Source organism: Ruditapes philippinarum, unplaced genomic scaffold, assembly GCF_026571515.1.
Source record: "Ruditapes philippinarum isolate M1 unplaced genomic scaffold, ASM2657151v2 ctg1543_1_1_1_1, whole genome shotgun sequence".
In the NCBI taxonomy this organism is placed as follows: Eukaryota; Metazoa; Mollusca; class Bivalvia; order Venerida; family Veneridae; genus Ruditapes; species Ruditapes philippinarum.
In genome coordinates, this window is record NW_026856447.1 from 139,555 (window position 1) to 154,399 (window position 14,845).

Here is a 14,845-nt window from a genome sequence, read left to right on the forward strand (position 1 = left end):
TGGGTTTTTTAAAAGAAGATTTTTTTAAGTTTTTGCTATACACATATAGTTAAAAACAATGACACCCCTGGGGCAGGGCCAGTTTTGACCCCCCGGGCTTTTATTTGAACAAACTTTGTAGATATTTACTAAAAGATGTTTCATTCTAAATATCTAAACTCTAGCTATTTGGGTTTTTTCAAAGAAGATTTTTAAGTTTTTGCTATACACATATAAGGAAAATCAATGACCCCGGGGCTGGGCCAATTTTGACCCCGGGGCTTTTATTTGAACAAACTTTGTAGACACTGATTAGAAGATGTTTCATGCTTAATATCTAAACTCTAGCTATATGGGTTTTTTCAAAGAATATTTTTTAAGTTTTTGCCATACACATATAAGGAAAATCAATGACCCCCGGGGCGGGGCCAATTTTGACCCCTGGGCTTTTATTTGAACAAACTTGGTAAACACCCATTAGAACATGTTACATGCTAAATATCTTAGCTCTAGCTCTTTTAGTTTTTTAAAATAAGATGTTTTAAGTTTTTACTATATGCATATAGGGAAAATCAATGACCCCCTGGCGCGGGGCCAATTTTGACCCCAGGGCTTTTATTTGAACAAACTTGGTAGACACTCACTAGAAGATGTTTCATGCCAAATATCATAGCTCTAGCTGTTTGGGTTCTTTTAAAGAATATTTTTAAGTTTTTGCCATACACATATAAGGAAAATCAATGACCCCCGGGGCGGGGCCAATTTTGACCCCTGGGCTTTTATTTGAACAAACTTGGTAAAACACCCATTAGAACATGTTACATGCTAAATATCTTAGCTCTAGCTCTTTTAGTTTTTTAAAATAAGATGTTTTAAGTTTTTACTATATGCATATAGGGAAAATCAATGACCCCCTGGCGCGGGGCCAATTTTGACCCAGGGCTTTTATTTGAACAAACTTGGTAGACACTCACTAGAAGATGTTTCATGCCAAATATCATAGCTCTAGCTGTTTGGGTTCTTTTAAAGAATATTTTTTAAGTTTTTACTATATGCATATAGGGAAAATCAATGACCCCCTGGGGCGGGCCAATTTTGACCCCAGGGCTTTTATTTGAACAAACTTGGTAGACACTCACTAGAAGATGTTTCATGCCAAATATCTAGCTCTTAGGGTTGTTTAAAAGAAGATATTTAAAGATTTTTATTTCGGTTGCCATGGCAACCAGAGTTCTGCATGGAATTAAATTCTTTGAACAACTTTTAAAGGTGACCACCAAAGGAACATTCCTGTTAAGTTTGGATGAAATTGGCTTAGTGGTTTATGAGGAGATGTCATTTAAAGCAAAAGTTTACGGACGGACGACGGACGGACGACGGACGAAAATCGATCACAAAAGCTCACCCTGTCACTTTGTGACAGGTGAGCTAATGATAAACGACTGTAGTATAGAATGAGAATTATGATACAAATATAAATTAATTAAAATGGTAATTGTTAGCATATAGAATTTATACATAACTAAAAATTTACTAAAGAAATGGATAAATAAATTGTCTAACTAAAATAAAGGTAAATAAAAATTTATGATAGAACTAAAACTGTATAAAAAAAGAAAAAGATAAAGCCCATAATTGGTAACAAACAAAAATAACTAAAATAAAGTTGCAGTTGCATACACAGCTTGTACTGCCTCTGTGGTCGAGGGGTTGGACTCGATGACTTCTAATCCACTTACCTCTCTGGCGTGGGTTCGATCCCCGGGAGTTGCTTTGGTAGTTTAGTACAAAGTACTGGTGTTACTCTCTAGGAACGATGGGTAGAAAATTGCCGGCCTATATGACTGAAATACTGTTGGGAAAAGGCGTAAAATGAAACAAACATCAGCTTTGCTGTGTTTGTCTTAGAGCAAAAATGCCAAACTAGGGGACGGTTGTTAAAATTAGATCTGATAAAAGATTTTTAAATAAGAAGAAAACATTCTGAATTTAAAAGTACCCTAATTCTTAAAAGCACATTTAATTGATTGGCAGCTCTTTTACACATTCTGGTGACCTGTATATAAAAGTTAAGTAAAAAGTCTATATCTATCCCAAGCAGTTTCACACAATCTTCACATTTTAGTGTTACACTATCAATTTGAAATTATTGACCTTAAATTGTACAAATATTTCTTCTTTTTATCCTTCAAATGAATAATGAGAGAATTTTTAATCAAACAATTAATGAGAATCTCGACATGACCGAGTTTCCCCCAATAAAAGTTTAAATTACTCTCCACAACACTTCCAAAATATAATAGTTGTAATTTTATAAATAAATGATTCAATTCACTAATGAGAATTTTGGTAGAATCACCAGATTCCAAATAATAAGTTCAAAGGTTCAAATGTTCAGAGAAAAAAAATTAATTGAACACCTTAACACTTAGATTACGATGTGAACCGCTGGACGTTAACACCTGAATGCTGAATGTGAATGACTAGCACATTATCATTTCCTAAAAGTCTTATAAATTACTACAGTACTGTATATATCAAATATATATACATGTATATATTATAGTATTCATAATGCTATGTTTGTTATATTACTTTGTTCATTACAAATAAGTTTGACATGTACAAAAACTTGTGTATATTATTGTATATATGTTTCTTTTGGTGTTGGTACTTGTAATATGTTGATAATTTTTCAAACTTTGGGACCAAAGTCTTCAAAGCAGGAGGGCACTATTACACACTATATTTTAGGGTAATTTAATTTAACATTACAACTAGTGTAATATCTATATCTTTTATTTTGATAATTTGAATAGTACTATTTTTCTTCAATTCATTTGCTTTTTAATATTTTTCAGTTCATAATTTTACATTTTATTAATTGTGTAAATTTTTGGTACTTTATTTTTCAAACTTGCCAAATGTACTTTACTATAAAACATACTAAAAGAAGCCATTAAGTCAACTTTGGTTATTATTGTCTGAAAAAATATGTGCTGCCTTAAATTCTATAAGTAAGTGTTAAAACAATAGCTTTTGCCCTTTTCCATTATGTAGTTAAAGTTACAAATGTTTCCCATTTCTATTAGAGAGTAAGATAAATTAACCTGAAATGTTAACTTTCTGGTTGAGTTGACTAGTATACCTATGTTATCTTAAATAAATATTGACCCAAACTTGGTTCCTATCATTTTTACTATAAAGAAAAAAAACAATCAGTGTCGGGAAACCTTACAACTAGAGAGGCAAGTTGAAGTTGACCTGGCCTATTTGAAAAATCACTGAAAAACAGTTGTTTCTGGTGAGCGACTCAGGGCCATCATGGCCCTCTTGTATATCTTTAATTTCTTCTTCATTTTTATTTTTAATTCACTTACTAATTTATTTAAAAATGAAGCTTTATTTTCAACTTTTACTTGAACTGGTATCGATTAATTTTCATTTGATCATGTATTCTTTCTTTTGTTCTATATTAATTTTTGCTTATTTTTTAAATAATCTGGGAATTGTTTGCTTGATGCCCATTGCGGTCCCTGACAATTTGCGCATTCAGGTTTGTTTGTGCATTCATCTCAATAAATGTTGTGTTCGGCACATCTAACACAGCTGCTTTTATTCATACAGCTGCGAGAAATATGCCCGAACCCTTAGCATTTAGTACACTTAGTTAAGGTGATGTTACATGGGATCACTGGGATGGTGCTCCCCTGCACAGCAATCTTTACTGGCATATCTTCTTTTTAAAAGCCGCTTGCAGCATTTCTAAAGTTTCTTTTTCTTTATATTTAATTAAAGGGAATTCATCTGTATTGATAATCATTTATTTTCTTTATCAGAATAATTATTGAAGCTCATTTTTGTTTTTGTATATAGACAATAACATAGACGAGGTATTTTCTACATCCCCTAAATTCGACTGCAGACAGCCATTTATGGCCGCATGACGTAAAGACCGCATGACGTCATGCGGCCTTGAACGCGCATTTGCGTCCAACATTCAAATTTTCGCGGGCGCATCTTCCACATCCGGATCGGATAACGTAAGCGAAGCGGGTCAACAATGGCCGCCTACATACGCTTCAGATAATACAAAAATGTCTCGTTGATATATATATATATATATATATTTCTTATTCACCGATTAATTCTTTTTTCTATGAAAATAAATTTTTCTTCTAATTCTTAATGATTTTAATTGTAATTCTTTATCTTATTTTCTTAAAACTAGAGATTTTGATAACTTACCAATTAATTCTGAGCCTATTCTAAATTTTTCCCGCTAAAAGATGGCGACCATATTGAATTTTCGCCGAAAAATATTTCTTGTCCTAATTATAAAGCAAAGTATAATGACATGCACAGTACATATTGTATTAAAAGGACTAACAACTTAAAAACAAGAGTGCCATGATGGCCCTGAGGTCGCTCACCTGTATATAGCCCCCCCCCCCGGCCAATTTTAACCCAAGGGCTTTTATTTGTTTATTTAAGTTCTAGCTCATTGGGTTTTTTAAAAGAAGATTTTTTTAAGTTTTTGCTATACACATATAGTTAAAAACAATGACACCCCTGGGGCAGGGCCAGTTTTGACCCCCCGGGCTTTTATTTGAACAAACTTTGTAGATATTTACTAAAAGATGTTTCATTCTAAATATCTAAACTCTAGCTATTTGGGTTTTTTCAAAGAAGATTTTTTAAGTTTTTGCTATACACATATAAGGAAAATCAATGACCCCGGGGCTGGGCCAATTTTGACCCCGGGGCTTTTATTTGAACAAACTTTGTAGACACTGATTAGAAGATGTTTCATGCTTAATATCTAAACTCTAGCTATATGGGTTTTTTCAAAGAATATTTTTTAAGTTTTTGCCATACACATATAAGGAAAATCAATGACCCCCGGGGCGGGGCCAATTTTGACCCCTGGGCTTTTATTTGAACAAACTTGGTAAACACCCATTAGAACATGTTACATGCTAAATATCTTAGCTCTAGCTCTTTTAGTTTTTTAAAATAAGATGTTTTAAGTTTTTACTATATGCATATAGGGAAAATCAATGACCCCCTGGCGCGGGGCCAATTTTGACCCCAGGGCTTTTATTTGAACAAACTTGGTAGACACTCACTAGAAGATGTTTCATGCCAAATATCATAGCTCTAGATGTTTGGGTTCTTTTAAAGAATATTTTTTAAGTTTTTGCCATACACATATAAGGAAAATCAATGACCCCCGGGGCGGGGCCAATTTTGACCCCTGGGCTTTTATTTGAACAAACTTGGTAAACACCCATTAGAACATGTTACATGCTAAATATCTTAGCTCTAGCTCTTTTAGTTTTTTAAAATAAGATGTTTTAAGTTTTTACTATATGCATATAGGGAAAATCAATGACCCCCTGGCGCGGGGCCAATTTTGACCCCAGGGCTTTTATTTGAACAAACTTGGTAGACACTCACTAGAAGATGTTTCATGCCAAATATCATAGCTCTAGCTGTTTGGGTTCTTTTAAAGAATATTTTTTAAGTTTTTACTATATGCATATAGGGAAAATCAATGACCCCCTGGGGCGGGGCCAATTTTGACCCCAGGGCTTTTATTTGAACAAACTTGGTAGACACTCACTAGAAGATGTTTCATGCCAAATATCTAGCTCTTAGGGTTGTTTAAAAGAAGATATTTAAAGATTTTTATTTCGGTTGCCATGGCAACCAGAGTTCTGCATGGAATTAAATTCTTTGAACAACTTTTAAAGGTGACCACCAAAGGAACATTCCTGTTAAGTTTGGATGAAATTGGCTTAGTGGTTTATGAGGAGATGTCATTTAAAGCAAAAGTTTACGGACGGACGACGGACGGACGACGGACGAAAATCGATCACAAAAGCTCACCCTGTCACTTTGTGACAGGTGAGCTAATGATAAACGACTGTAGTATAGAATGAGAATTATGATACAAATATAAATTAATTAAAATGGTAATTGTTAGCATATAGAATTTATACATAACTAAAAATTTACTAAAGAAATGGATAAATAAATTGTCTAACTAAAATAAAGGTAAATAAAAATTTATGATAGAACTAAAACTGTATAAAAAAAGAAAAAGATAAAGCCCATAATTGGTAACAAACAAAAATAACTAAAATAAAGTTGCAGTTGCATACACAGCTTGTACTGCCTCTGTGGTCGAGGGGTTGGACTCGATGACTTCTAATCCACTTACCTCTCTGGCGTGGGTTCGATCCCCGGGAGTTGATTTGGTAGTTTAGTACAGATGTAACTCTCTAGGAACGATGGGTAGGGAAATTACCCGCCTATATGACTGAAATACTGTTGGGAAAAGGCGTAAAATGAAACAAACATCAGCTTTGCTGTATTTGTCTTAGAGCAAATATGCCAAACTAGGGGACGGTTGTTAAAATCAGATCTGATAAAAGATTTTTAAATAAGAAGAAAACATTCTGAATTTAAAAGTTTCCTAATTCTTAAAAGCACATTTAATTGATTGGCAGCTCTTTTACACATTCTGGTGACCTGTATATAAAAGTTAAGTAAAAAGTCTATATCTACCCCAAGCAGTTTCACACAATCTTCACATTTTAGTGTTACACTATCAATTTGAAATTATTGACATTAAATTGTCCAAATATTTCTTCTTTTTATCCTTCAAATGAATAATGAGAGATTTTTTAATCAAACAATTAATGAGAATCTCGACATGACCGAGTTTCCCCCAATAAAAGTTTAAATTACTCTCCACAACACTTCAAAAATATAATAGTTGTAATTTTATAAATAAATGATTCAATTCACTAATGAGAATTTTGGTAGAATCACCAGATTCCAAATAATAAGTTCAAAGGTTCAAATGTTCAGAGAAAAAAAATTAATTGAACACCTTAACACTTAGATTACGATGTGAACCGCTGGACGTTAACACCTGAATGCTGAATGTGAATGACTAGCACATTATCATTTCCTAAAAGTCTTATAAATTACTACAGTACTGTATATATCAAATATATATACATGTATATATTATAGTATTCATAATGCTATGTTTGTTATATTACTTTGTTCATTACAAATAAGTTTGACATGTACAAAAACTTGTGTATATTATTGTATATATGTTTCTTTTGGTGTTGGTACTTGTAATATGTTGATAATTTTTCAAACTTTGGGGACCAAAGTCTTCAAAGCAGGAGGGCACTATTACACACTATATTTTAGGGTAATTTAATTTAACATTACAACTAGTGTAATATCTATATCTTTTATTTTGATAATTTGAATAGTACTATTTTTCTTCAATTCATTTGCTTTTAATATTTTTCAGTTCATAATTTTACATTTTATTAATTGTGTAAATTTTTGGTACTTTATTTTTCAAACTTGCCAAATGTACTTTACTATAAAACATACTAAAAGAAGCCATTAAGTCAACTTTGGTTATTATTGTCTGAAAAAATATGTGCTGCCTTAAATTCTATAAGTAAGTGTTAAAACATAGCTAAATCTTTAACAATGTAGTTTATCAACTCTTACTAGAATGACATATCTTAGTAAGCAGTGTTAATCCCTTAAGCAAAATACCAGACCCTTAACTGATTATAACACAAAGATAGGTATGAAACCCTTGTATCTGTGTTTGTACTGCAATAATCCTTCCTGGGAAAAGCAAGCTAACTTTTATACTGAAGTCATTCTTACTTTGGACTTCAGAAATTAAACGTGAAAAACTGTTTAAAACTGTCTTTTTCATCTTTTCCAGGTATGTGATATTTCTATATTTTCTAATGTACAAATTAGAATAATTCAACTAAATATGATATTTAATTTTCTAAATATTTGTACTTTGTTTATAAAATCATTATGTAATTTTTATCATCTGAATTTTTGCAACTGTGTTATATTTTAATTTCTACTTTTGCAATTATTATGTTGTATTTTTTATTAGTATGCATTCTCAAATGTTTCATATTTAATGAAAATGGTAAAGGAAAATAAATGAAACCATTGCTTACCATAGTATTAAACAATCTTATAACTACTTGAATTCCTGGCAATGGACCTTAATTATAAATTATCTCCATTAAGTTCTTATAGCAAACTATCATGTTTTCTTCAGGAAACCTGCAGTGGAAAAATAACTATTCTAGATGTCGCTTGATTTTTCTTTTTTGATAACAATCTAATATTAAGTAAAAGATGGAACATTGCATATGACTTTAAAGCTTCCGTGAGTGCAGTAACTACGTTTTCATTATTTGAACTCCCTATAGAAAGTAGTATTCAGCAAAATCCATTTCATTTTTCTACTTATGGCTAACTGAATTTGAAATGATAAATTTGTGATAAAAAATATGGATGGTGCTTTTAAAAATGAAAAAAAGTGTTTGAAGAACAGTTGATAAAAAATGGTCACGTATCAGATGACGTGGACAATATTAAAACCGGAGAATTCATTATTGAAAATAAAACTAAACATACATCTGAAGGTGGGGTTTCTTTTAAACCTATACAGTAAGCCTTATTTAGATGGTCAGTCAAAATTTGAAGGAAAATATGAAACTTATTTAATTGACCCTTTTTTTCAAAATCCTTGTTCTTTTTAAGCAGTGGCACAGGTTTTTGATCAAATTATTAAAACAAATGAAGGAAAAATGGAATGAATTGTTATGTGATGGGATTGATCACCTCACATACTTTGTTCAAAATTGTTTGAAAACCAATGTCTTTTCATTATGTAACACATAATCCAAATCTAAGAAAAAAATTAACAATCATATACCAATTCATGGTATTGACATAAATATTAATAATTGTACATAATACGGAAGAATCTTACTTATTTCAGGCATGGGACATAAAATACAAACGCTTTTTTTCTAGTTGATGTGGACTACATGTTTATCAGCAATAACAAAGTTAATGGATCTCCAAGTGTTACAAGAATTTTGAAAACGCTCTAATCTTTAAACATCTTGGCAGCTTTTGAATAAACTGAATGGAAATGCAACAGAACTAGTCCTTCAATATGCAAGACAATGTATCATCAATACAGAATCTCAAAATTTAAAATCATTTTTGAATTTATCCAACCATGTGGCGCAAATTATATATTTTTGTTGAAATGTACCTTTATAAATTTATCTTATTTGCAATAAAGAAATAAAGATCAGGTGTTAGAAATTGTAATCATGACGTATAAACCAGCAATCAAAGTTATTTTACGGGTTTAATATGTTTTACATATATGGAAATCCATGCTAGGAGGAGAATTGTACAACAACAATTGCCCGAATTATTTAAAAAGTCTGTATGAACGTTTGTGTTGTATATCAAGAACTGACCAAGACGGGAAAGCAAAAGGAGGGGATTTTATTTTAAATATGGTGACACTATCGTGTCCCTTCTTATTGTTTCTTGTCTACGGCAAGTGTCCTCCGTTCAAATTTATTTTTATTATGCCCCTTCCCCGACCCTCTATTCCCCTTCCCATACAACCATTTACGCTTGTAGGCTATTAATTAATGGTCTTTTTTTATTTCCTCGTCGATTTCTATTATTTTCAATAATGTTATTGTGTTATCCGAGCCTGCAACAATTGCAATTTTGGGATTTTGTTTTTCTCTATGCAATGGTCGATGTCAGTGTTGTTTGTGCCGTGCGGCGGCTGTAAAAGTCTCCCCGTACATTTATATACAGAAAATTACCGTTGCACGAACTTATCGTGATTTACTTATTTCGGATAGTCACCGTTGCACGAGCTTATCGTGAATAAGTTAATATAGAGTCACTGAGTTGCACGCAGAAAGTCACAGTTGCACTAACTTATCTTGAATTACTTTAAACAGATATTCCACGGACTTCACGTGAATGCCTTGGACTTCAATTGAATGTCTTATACAGTTCACTGTTGCTTCTTCTTTTTAAAATAATTTTACATCCAGTAACTGAACATTTAAAGACATGTCTATTTGGATCAAGATTTACCTTTTCATGCTTTTTCAGCGATTTCTGGCTGGCATTAGACCTACGACAAAGTCCGCAAATATACATTTCTTTACTTAAATATACCGAGTTACTTATCTTATGGTAACTTGCAATTTCCATTACCGTCCATTAACAGGCTCAATCAAACCGAGCCTGCAACATTTTACAATTTTGCCGTGTTGGGATTTCTTTAGGGATTCTGTTTTTCACTATTTGACTGACTGCTTATTCAACTCATATAGGTTAGGTAATATATATCTTTGTGAACATAAAGTTACCATTGCACGAACGTTTAATTAGTTTATACAGGTAGTTACTGTTACTGTTGCACGAATTTATCATGAATTAGATAATACAGATAGTCACAGTTGCACGAACTAAATTGTGAACAAAAAAAAACATTGAAATGTCAGGATACAGATGACAGTCTTAATAAACAGCAGTATCTACCAATATGCAAGGATATCTCTGAACTCTGAAATGGACTTATAAACAGATATCAACAGTTCTGACATCGATAACATTGATATTGATCAAACAGATAATATCCCAATCAATAATTTGATTGATAATAATCACATTGTTTCCATGAAGTGTAATGATAGCATTGGACACTTATGATTTTCTTTATTTAAATAGTGGATTAATAGCTTCCAATAGTTCTGTTTGTTTGTTTGGATTTTTACGGCACGTCAACACAGAACTGGCCATATCGTGCCGAATGCTATAATAGGCTTAAAACATTACGTAAAACATTGTAAATGACAATAGAAATGAGCCAATTAGATCCTAGAATACAAATTTATCTCTTTTAAATAATCAATTATGTTTTTTGATGGAATTGTATTAAAAAGTTCTTTGAGTGAATTTACAGAATAAAATCTATTACGGGCCTGTGAAAAATCATGACATTCAAGAAGAAAATGCTTGACAGTAAAATTTGCATTACAACCTACACAGAAAGGGGCATTGTCATTTGTGAGGAGATAAGAGTGGGTAATTTTAGTGTGTCCAATTCGGCATCGAAGAAGAACTGTTTGATCACGGCGGTTTGACAGAGATAGAGATGGTGACATATCAAGAGATGGGTTTATATCGTGACGTTTATTAAAAACGGCATTGTCCCAATTTGCTTTCCATTCAGATGATACGAGTTTATTTATAGCTGGTCTAAAATCACAAGCAGGTAACAATAAGTCAGTTTTTTGAAAATTTAATGATTGTTTAGCTAAAACATCTACTTTTTCATTTCCTCGTATTCCTACATGGCTTGGAATCCAATATAATTTAACATATTTTGTTTTTAGTATATTATGAAGTCGTAAATAGTTCTGAACAAGATACTGTTGACAATGTTACACATGCACCAGCTACAAATCTGAATGATGATAAATCTACCTTGGATGCAGCTGCTGGTAATATTGTTTTCCGGTCTTATATATATCTGATAATTCATAAATTGAAATAAACGATTATAGAAACAAACCGTCATATTCTAAATAGAACAAACGGTCATATTCTAATAACTAATAGTAAATTGCACTTTCTAGTACCGTCAATGAACAGACTCAACCAAACCGAGTCTGCAACATTTTACAATTTTGTTGTGTTAAGCTTTCTATAGGGATTCTGTTTTACTCTATTCTATTGCTGTAAGTCCAAAATAACAATATTTTAATGTTCTGTATGTCCAAATTGTTTCTAAGCCAAAATACTATATTCTTTCAATAAATGTACCTTCCTTATATACTGCTTTATAAAGAGCGGGAAAATGTCACGTCTTTAAAATGTCGTCGATACTAGTAAATCACCATTTTGTAGGTACCGTTTGCTGTTGAGAACCGTCAAGTATATTAGCCACCGTTCAATTTTATTCAACAACGGTGCACCATATTGTTCACCGTTCTATTTTTAAATAGATACACATACTTAAATGATACATTATCTTTAAACACCAAAACCGTTAACACATTATAATATCTTTAAAAAAATCATATACAAAACATTCTTCTTTCACATTTAGTTATTTTAATGCTAAGTTTTGTTTCAATAATAGTTTATTTCTATTTATGACTTCCTTAGATGTTTGTCTATGTTATTTTATACTGTTTTGGTGACACTTTAGCTTGCGTCTCTTGTTGTTTCTCGTCTACGGTAAGTATCTTCCCCTTTGTCCCTAGTTTTTATTTATTTTATTAATTACCCCCCCCCCTTCCCCGTGTCTCATGTCCCCTTCCCCTGTGCCTTTTGACTTTATGGGCCTAATATTAAATCATTTATTTGTTTTCGTTTAGTTCCTTATCAGTTACTAATTATTTATTCTTATGTAGTGGTTTGCCTGCCCGTGCTCTGCCTTATGCCCTGTCCTATTTTTCTTTGGGATCCTCCTGGGCTCCTTGCCGCTGGCGCTTCTTGCTGGGTCGGGTGGGGGCTGCGTTCATTGAACGCCGCCTTTCCTTGTCGATCTTGTTTATCATATTTTATCAGATAAATAAACATGATCATAAGTAGGTGAAATTTGTTTTGTGTTATAATATTTTGTTAAAGTTATCAAACGTTTGTAGCAGGTAAATGTATCCCTTATCAATGAAAAGGTTAACCAACATGCTGCGGCCAAAGTTTTCAGAGGAGGGAAGTAATGCCAACCGTTTTGAAAAGGAGGTCTATCAGATGTTCATAAAGTATCTTAGAGAGTTGTCAGGTAAAGACTAACTTTTGGCAAAGGTATTTCTCCAAAATACAAATAAAATTAAACTAGGAACAAAATATTTATTATATTTTCATTTTATTACATTTTGACAATTGTATGTATGCACCCTTAAGAATGATAGGAGCGCCATGAATTGTGCATAATATGTCCATAAATAGAGAGTTTTTAAATTGATCACTAGAAAGTAAAAATCAATTAGTAATATTCAAGTAACTGATAAATTTCTCAACAAAGTAATCTGGATGAAATCATTTAAAGATCTACATACTGAAGTAATTGATAATTTATATAGATAAGTCTTAGAGCAAATGTTTAAACCTTTTTATGAAGTCAGTCAAAAATATGTCCAAATTAGACCCTGTAAAACATTTCAGCAGTAATCATTGGTAGGGACTTTCTGCCCCTCGAATGTCTGATGTGACATTTTAGCAAATTAGTAAACTTACAACATATTAATTAACTTTACAATATTTTATTCCTACCTTGAAACCTTTTAAGTTCTCTTGACTGAATCTAGAATTAAGTTATGTGTCTTGAAGTAAATTTGTGTTACTGAAATTTTTTTATTATATCTTAAGCTGGAAGAAGAGGAAGCATTACTCTTGGCAGTGTCCTCATATTTGTGACTTCAACTGATGAAGAGCCAGCACTGGGATTCAAGCTGCCACCAACTCTAGTGTTTGAAGAAGTTGAAGAGAAAAAATTTCTTCCTAAGTCAAGCACATGCATTAACCAACTAACATTACCCCGTGCAAATGAGACAGAACCACTGCCGTCACAAGAATTACTTTTCAATTTATATGATTATGCTTTTGCAAATGCACATTACGGTCTTGCCTAGACACATATATATGATTTTTAAAACCTGAACTTTGAAGTAGCTATTGTTTTGTGAGCAAAAGGCTCATAGTGAGCTATTGCGACCACTTGATTTCTGTTGTCTGTCATCAATTATTGAAACACATCTCGCTCCCCAGAACCACAATACATATAGCTTAGATATTTTCCATGTTCTTCAACCAGCAGAGCTCGCTTTTTGTTTTATTGTCATTTAATTTTGGAAATGTTTTAACGTTTTGTTTCAAAAGATTATATAGGGCAAGAGATATTTTCAAGATTAATATATTTAAGTTTTTTTCTTTAAATACTTTATTTGACCATATTTTGTTTCACTAAATATTTTGTTTATATTCATTGTTAGCATACCTGAGTAAAACTCGGGATTATTTGATATTCTACTATTTTGTCCTGCATCTTTCTGTCCATCTGTTAACTATTACTTAAATGGTATCTTCCTTAAAACCTAGGTGTTAAATTTCAAAAACTTTCACAGTAATGATCCTTAGATGGTCTTCTATGATATTTGTGCCCCCACGTTAGTGGCGGGCATTTAGATTTACCCTTGTCCGTCCGTCCTTCCGTCCGTCCGTTCTCTTTTGTGTCGCACGTCACTCAAAAAGTATTTGACCTAGAGTCATGAAACTTTACAGGAATGTTGATCAGCATGTGTAGTTGTGCACCTGGTTATTTTTGTCTGGATATTATCAGTATTTTCAGAGTTATTGCCCTTGACTTAGTTAAATTTTGCAATTTTCAACTTGTGTCGCATGTAACTCAGAAAGTATTTGACCTAGAGTCATGAAACTGTACAGGAATGTTGATCAGCATGTGTAGTTGTGCACCTGGGTATTTTCGTCTGGATATTATTAGTATTTTCAGAGTTATTGCCCTTGACTTAGTTAAATTTTGCAATTTTCAACTTGTGTCGCATGTAACTCAAAAAGTATTTGACCTAGAGTCATGAAACTTTACAGGAATGTTGATCAGCATGTGTAGTTGTGCACCTGGGTATTTTCGTCTGGATATTATAAGTATTTTCAGAGTGATTGCCCTTGACTTAGTAAAATTTTGCAATTTTCAACTTGTGTCGCATGTAACTCAATAAATTTTTGCTCTAGAGTCATGAAACTTTACAGGAATGTTGATCAGCATGTGTAGTTGTGCACCTGGGTATTTTTGTCTGGATATTTTAAGTATTTTCAGAGTTATTGCCCTTGACTTAGTAAAATTTTGCAATTTTCAACTTGTGTGGCATGTAACTCAAAAAGTATTTGACCTAGAGTCATTAAACTTTACAGGAATGTTGATCAGCAT

At 32.4% G+C, this 14,845-nt stretch overlaps 1 protein-coding gene across 1 annotated transcript; it reads left to right on the forward strand.

The window, feature by feature from the left end:
* Positions 1 to 12,537: 12,537 nt before the first annotated feature.
* LOC132746552 (uncharacterized) lies at positions 12,538 to 13,756 on the forward strand. The gene is made up of 2 exons (XM_060735736.1): positions 12,538 to 12,682; positions 13,270 to 13,756. The coding sequence occupies exons 1-2, from the start codon at positions 12,553 to 12,555 to the stop codon at positions 13,530 to 13,532; spliced, it is 393 nt and encodes a 130-aa protein (XP_060591719.1). The 5' UTR covers positions 12,538 to 12,552; the 3' UTR covers positions 13,533 to 13,756.
* The last annotated feature ends 1,089 nt before the right edge of the window (positions 13,757 to 14,845 follow it).

Coding starts and splice junctions, on each gene's coding strand:
- LOC132746552 (XM_060735736.1), top strand. CDS start 12,553: ATGTATCCCTTATCAATGAAAAGGTTAACCAACATGCTGCGGCCAAAG. Junction 12,683..13,269: donor GTATCTTAGAGAGTTGTCAG/GTAAAGACTAAC, acceptor TTATATCTTAAG/CTGGAAGAAGAGGAAGCATT.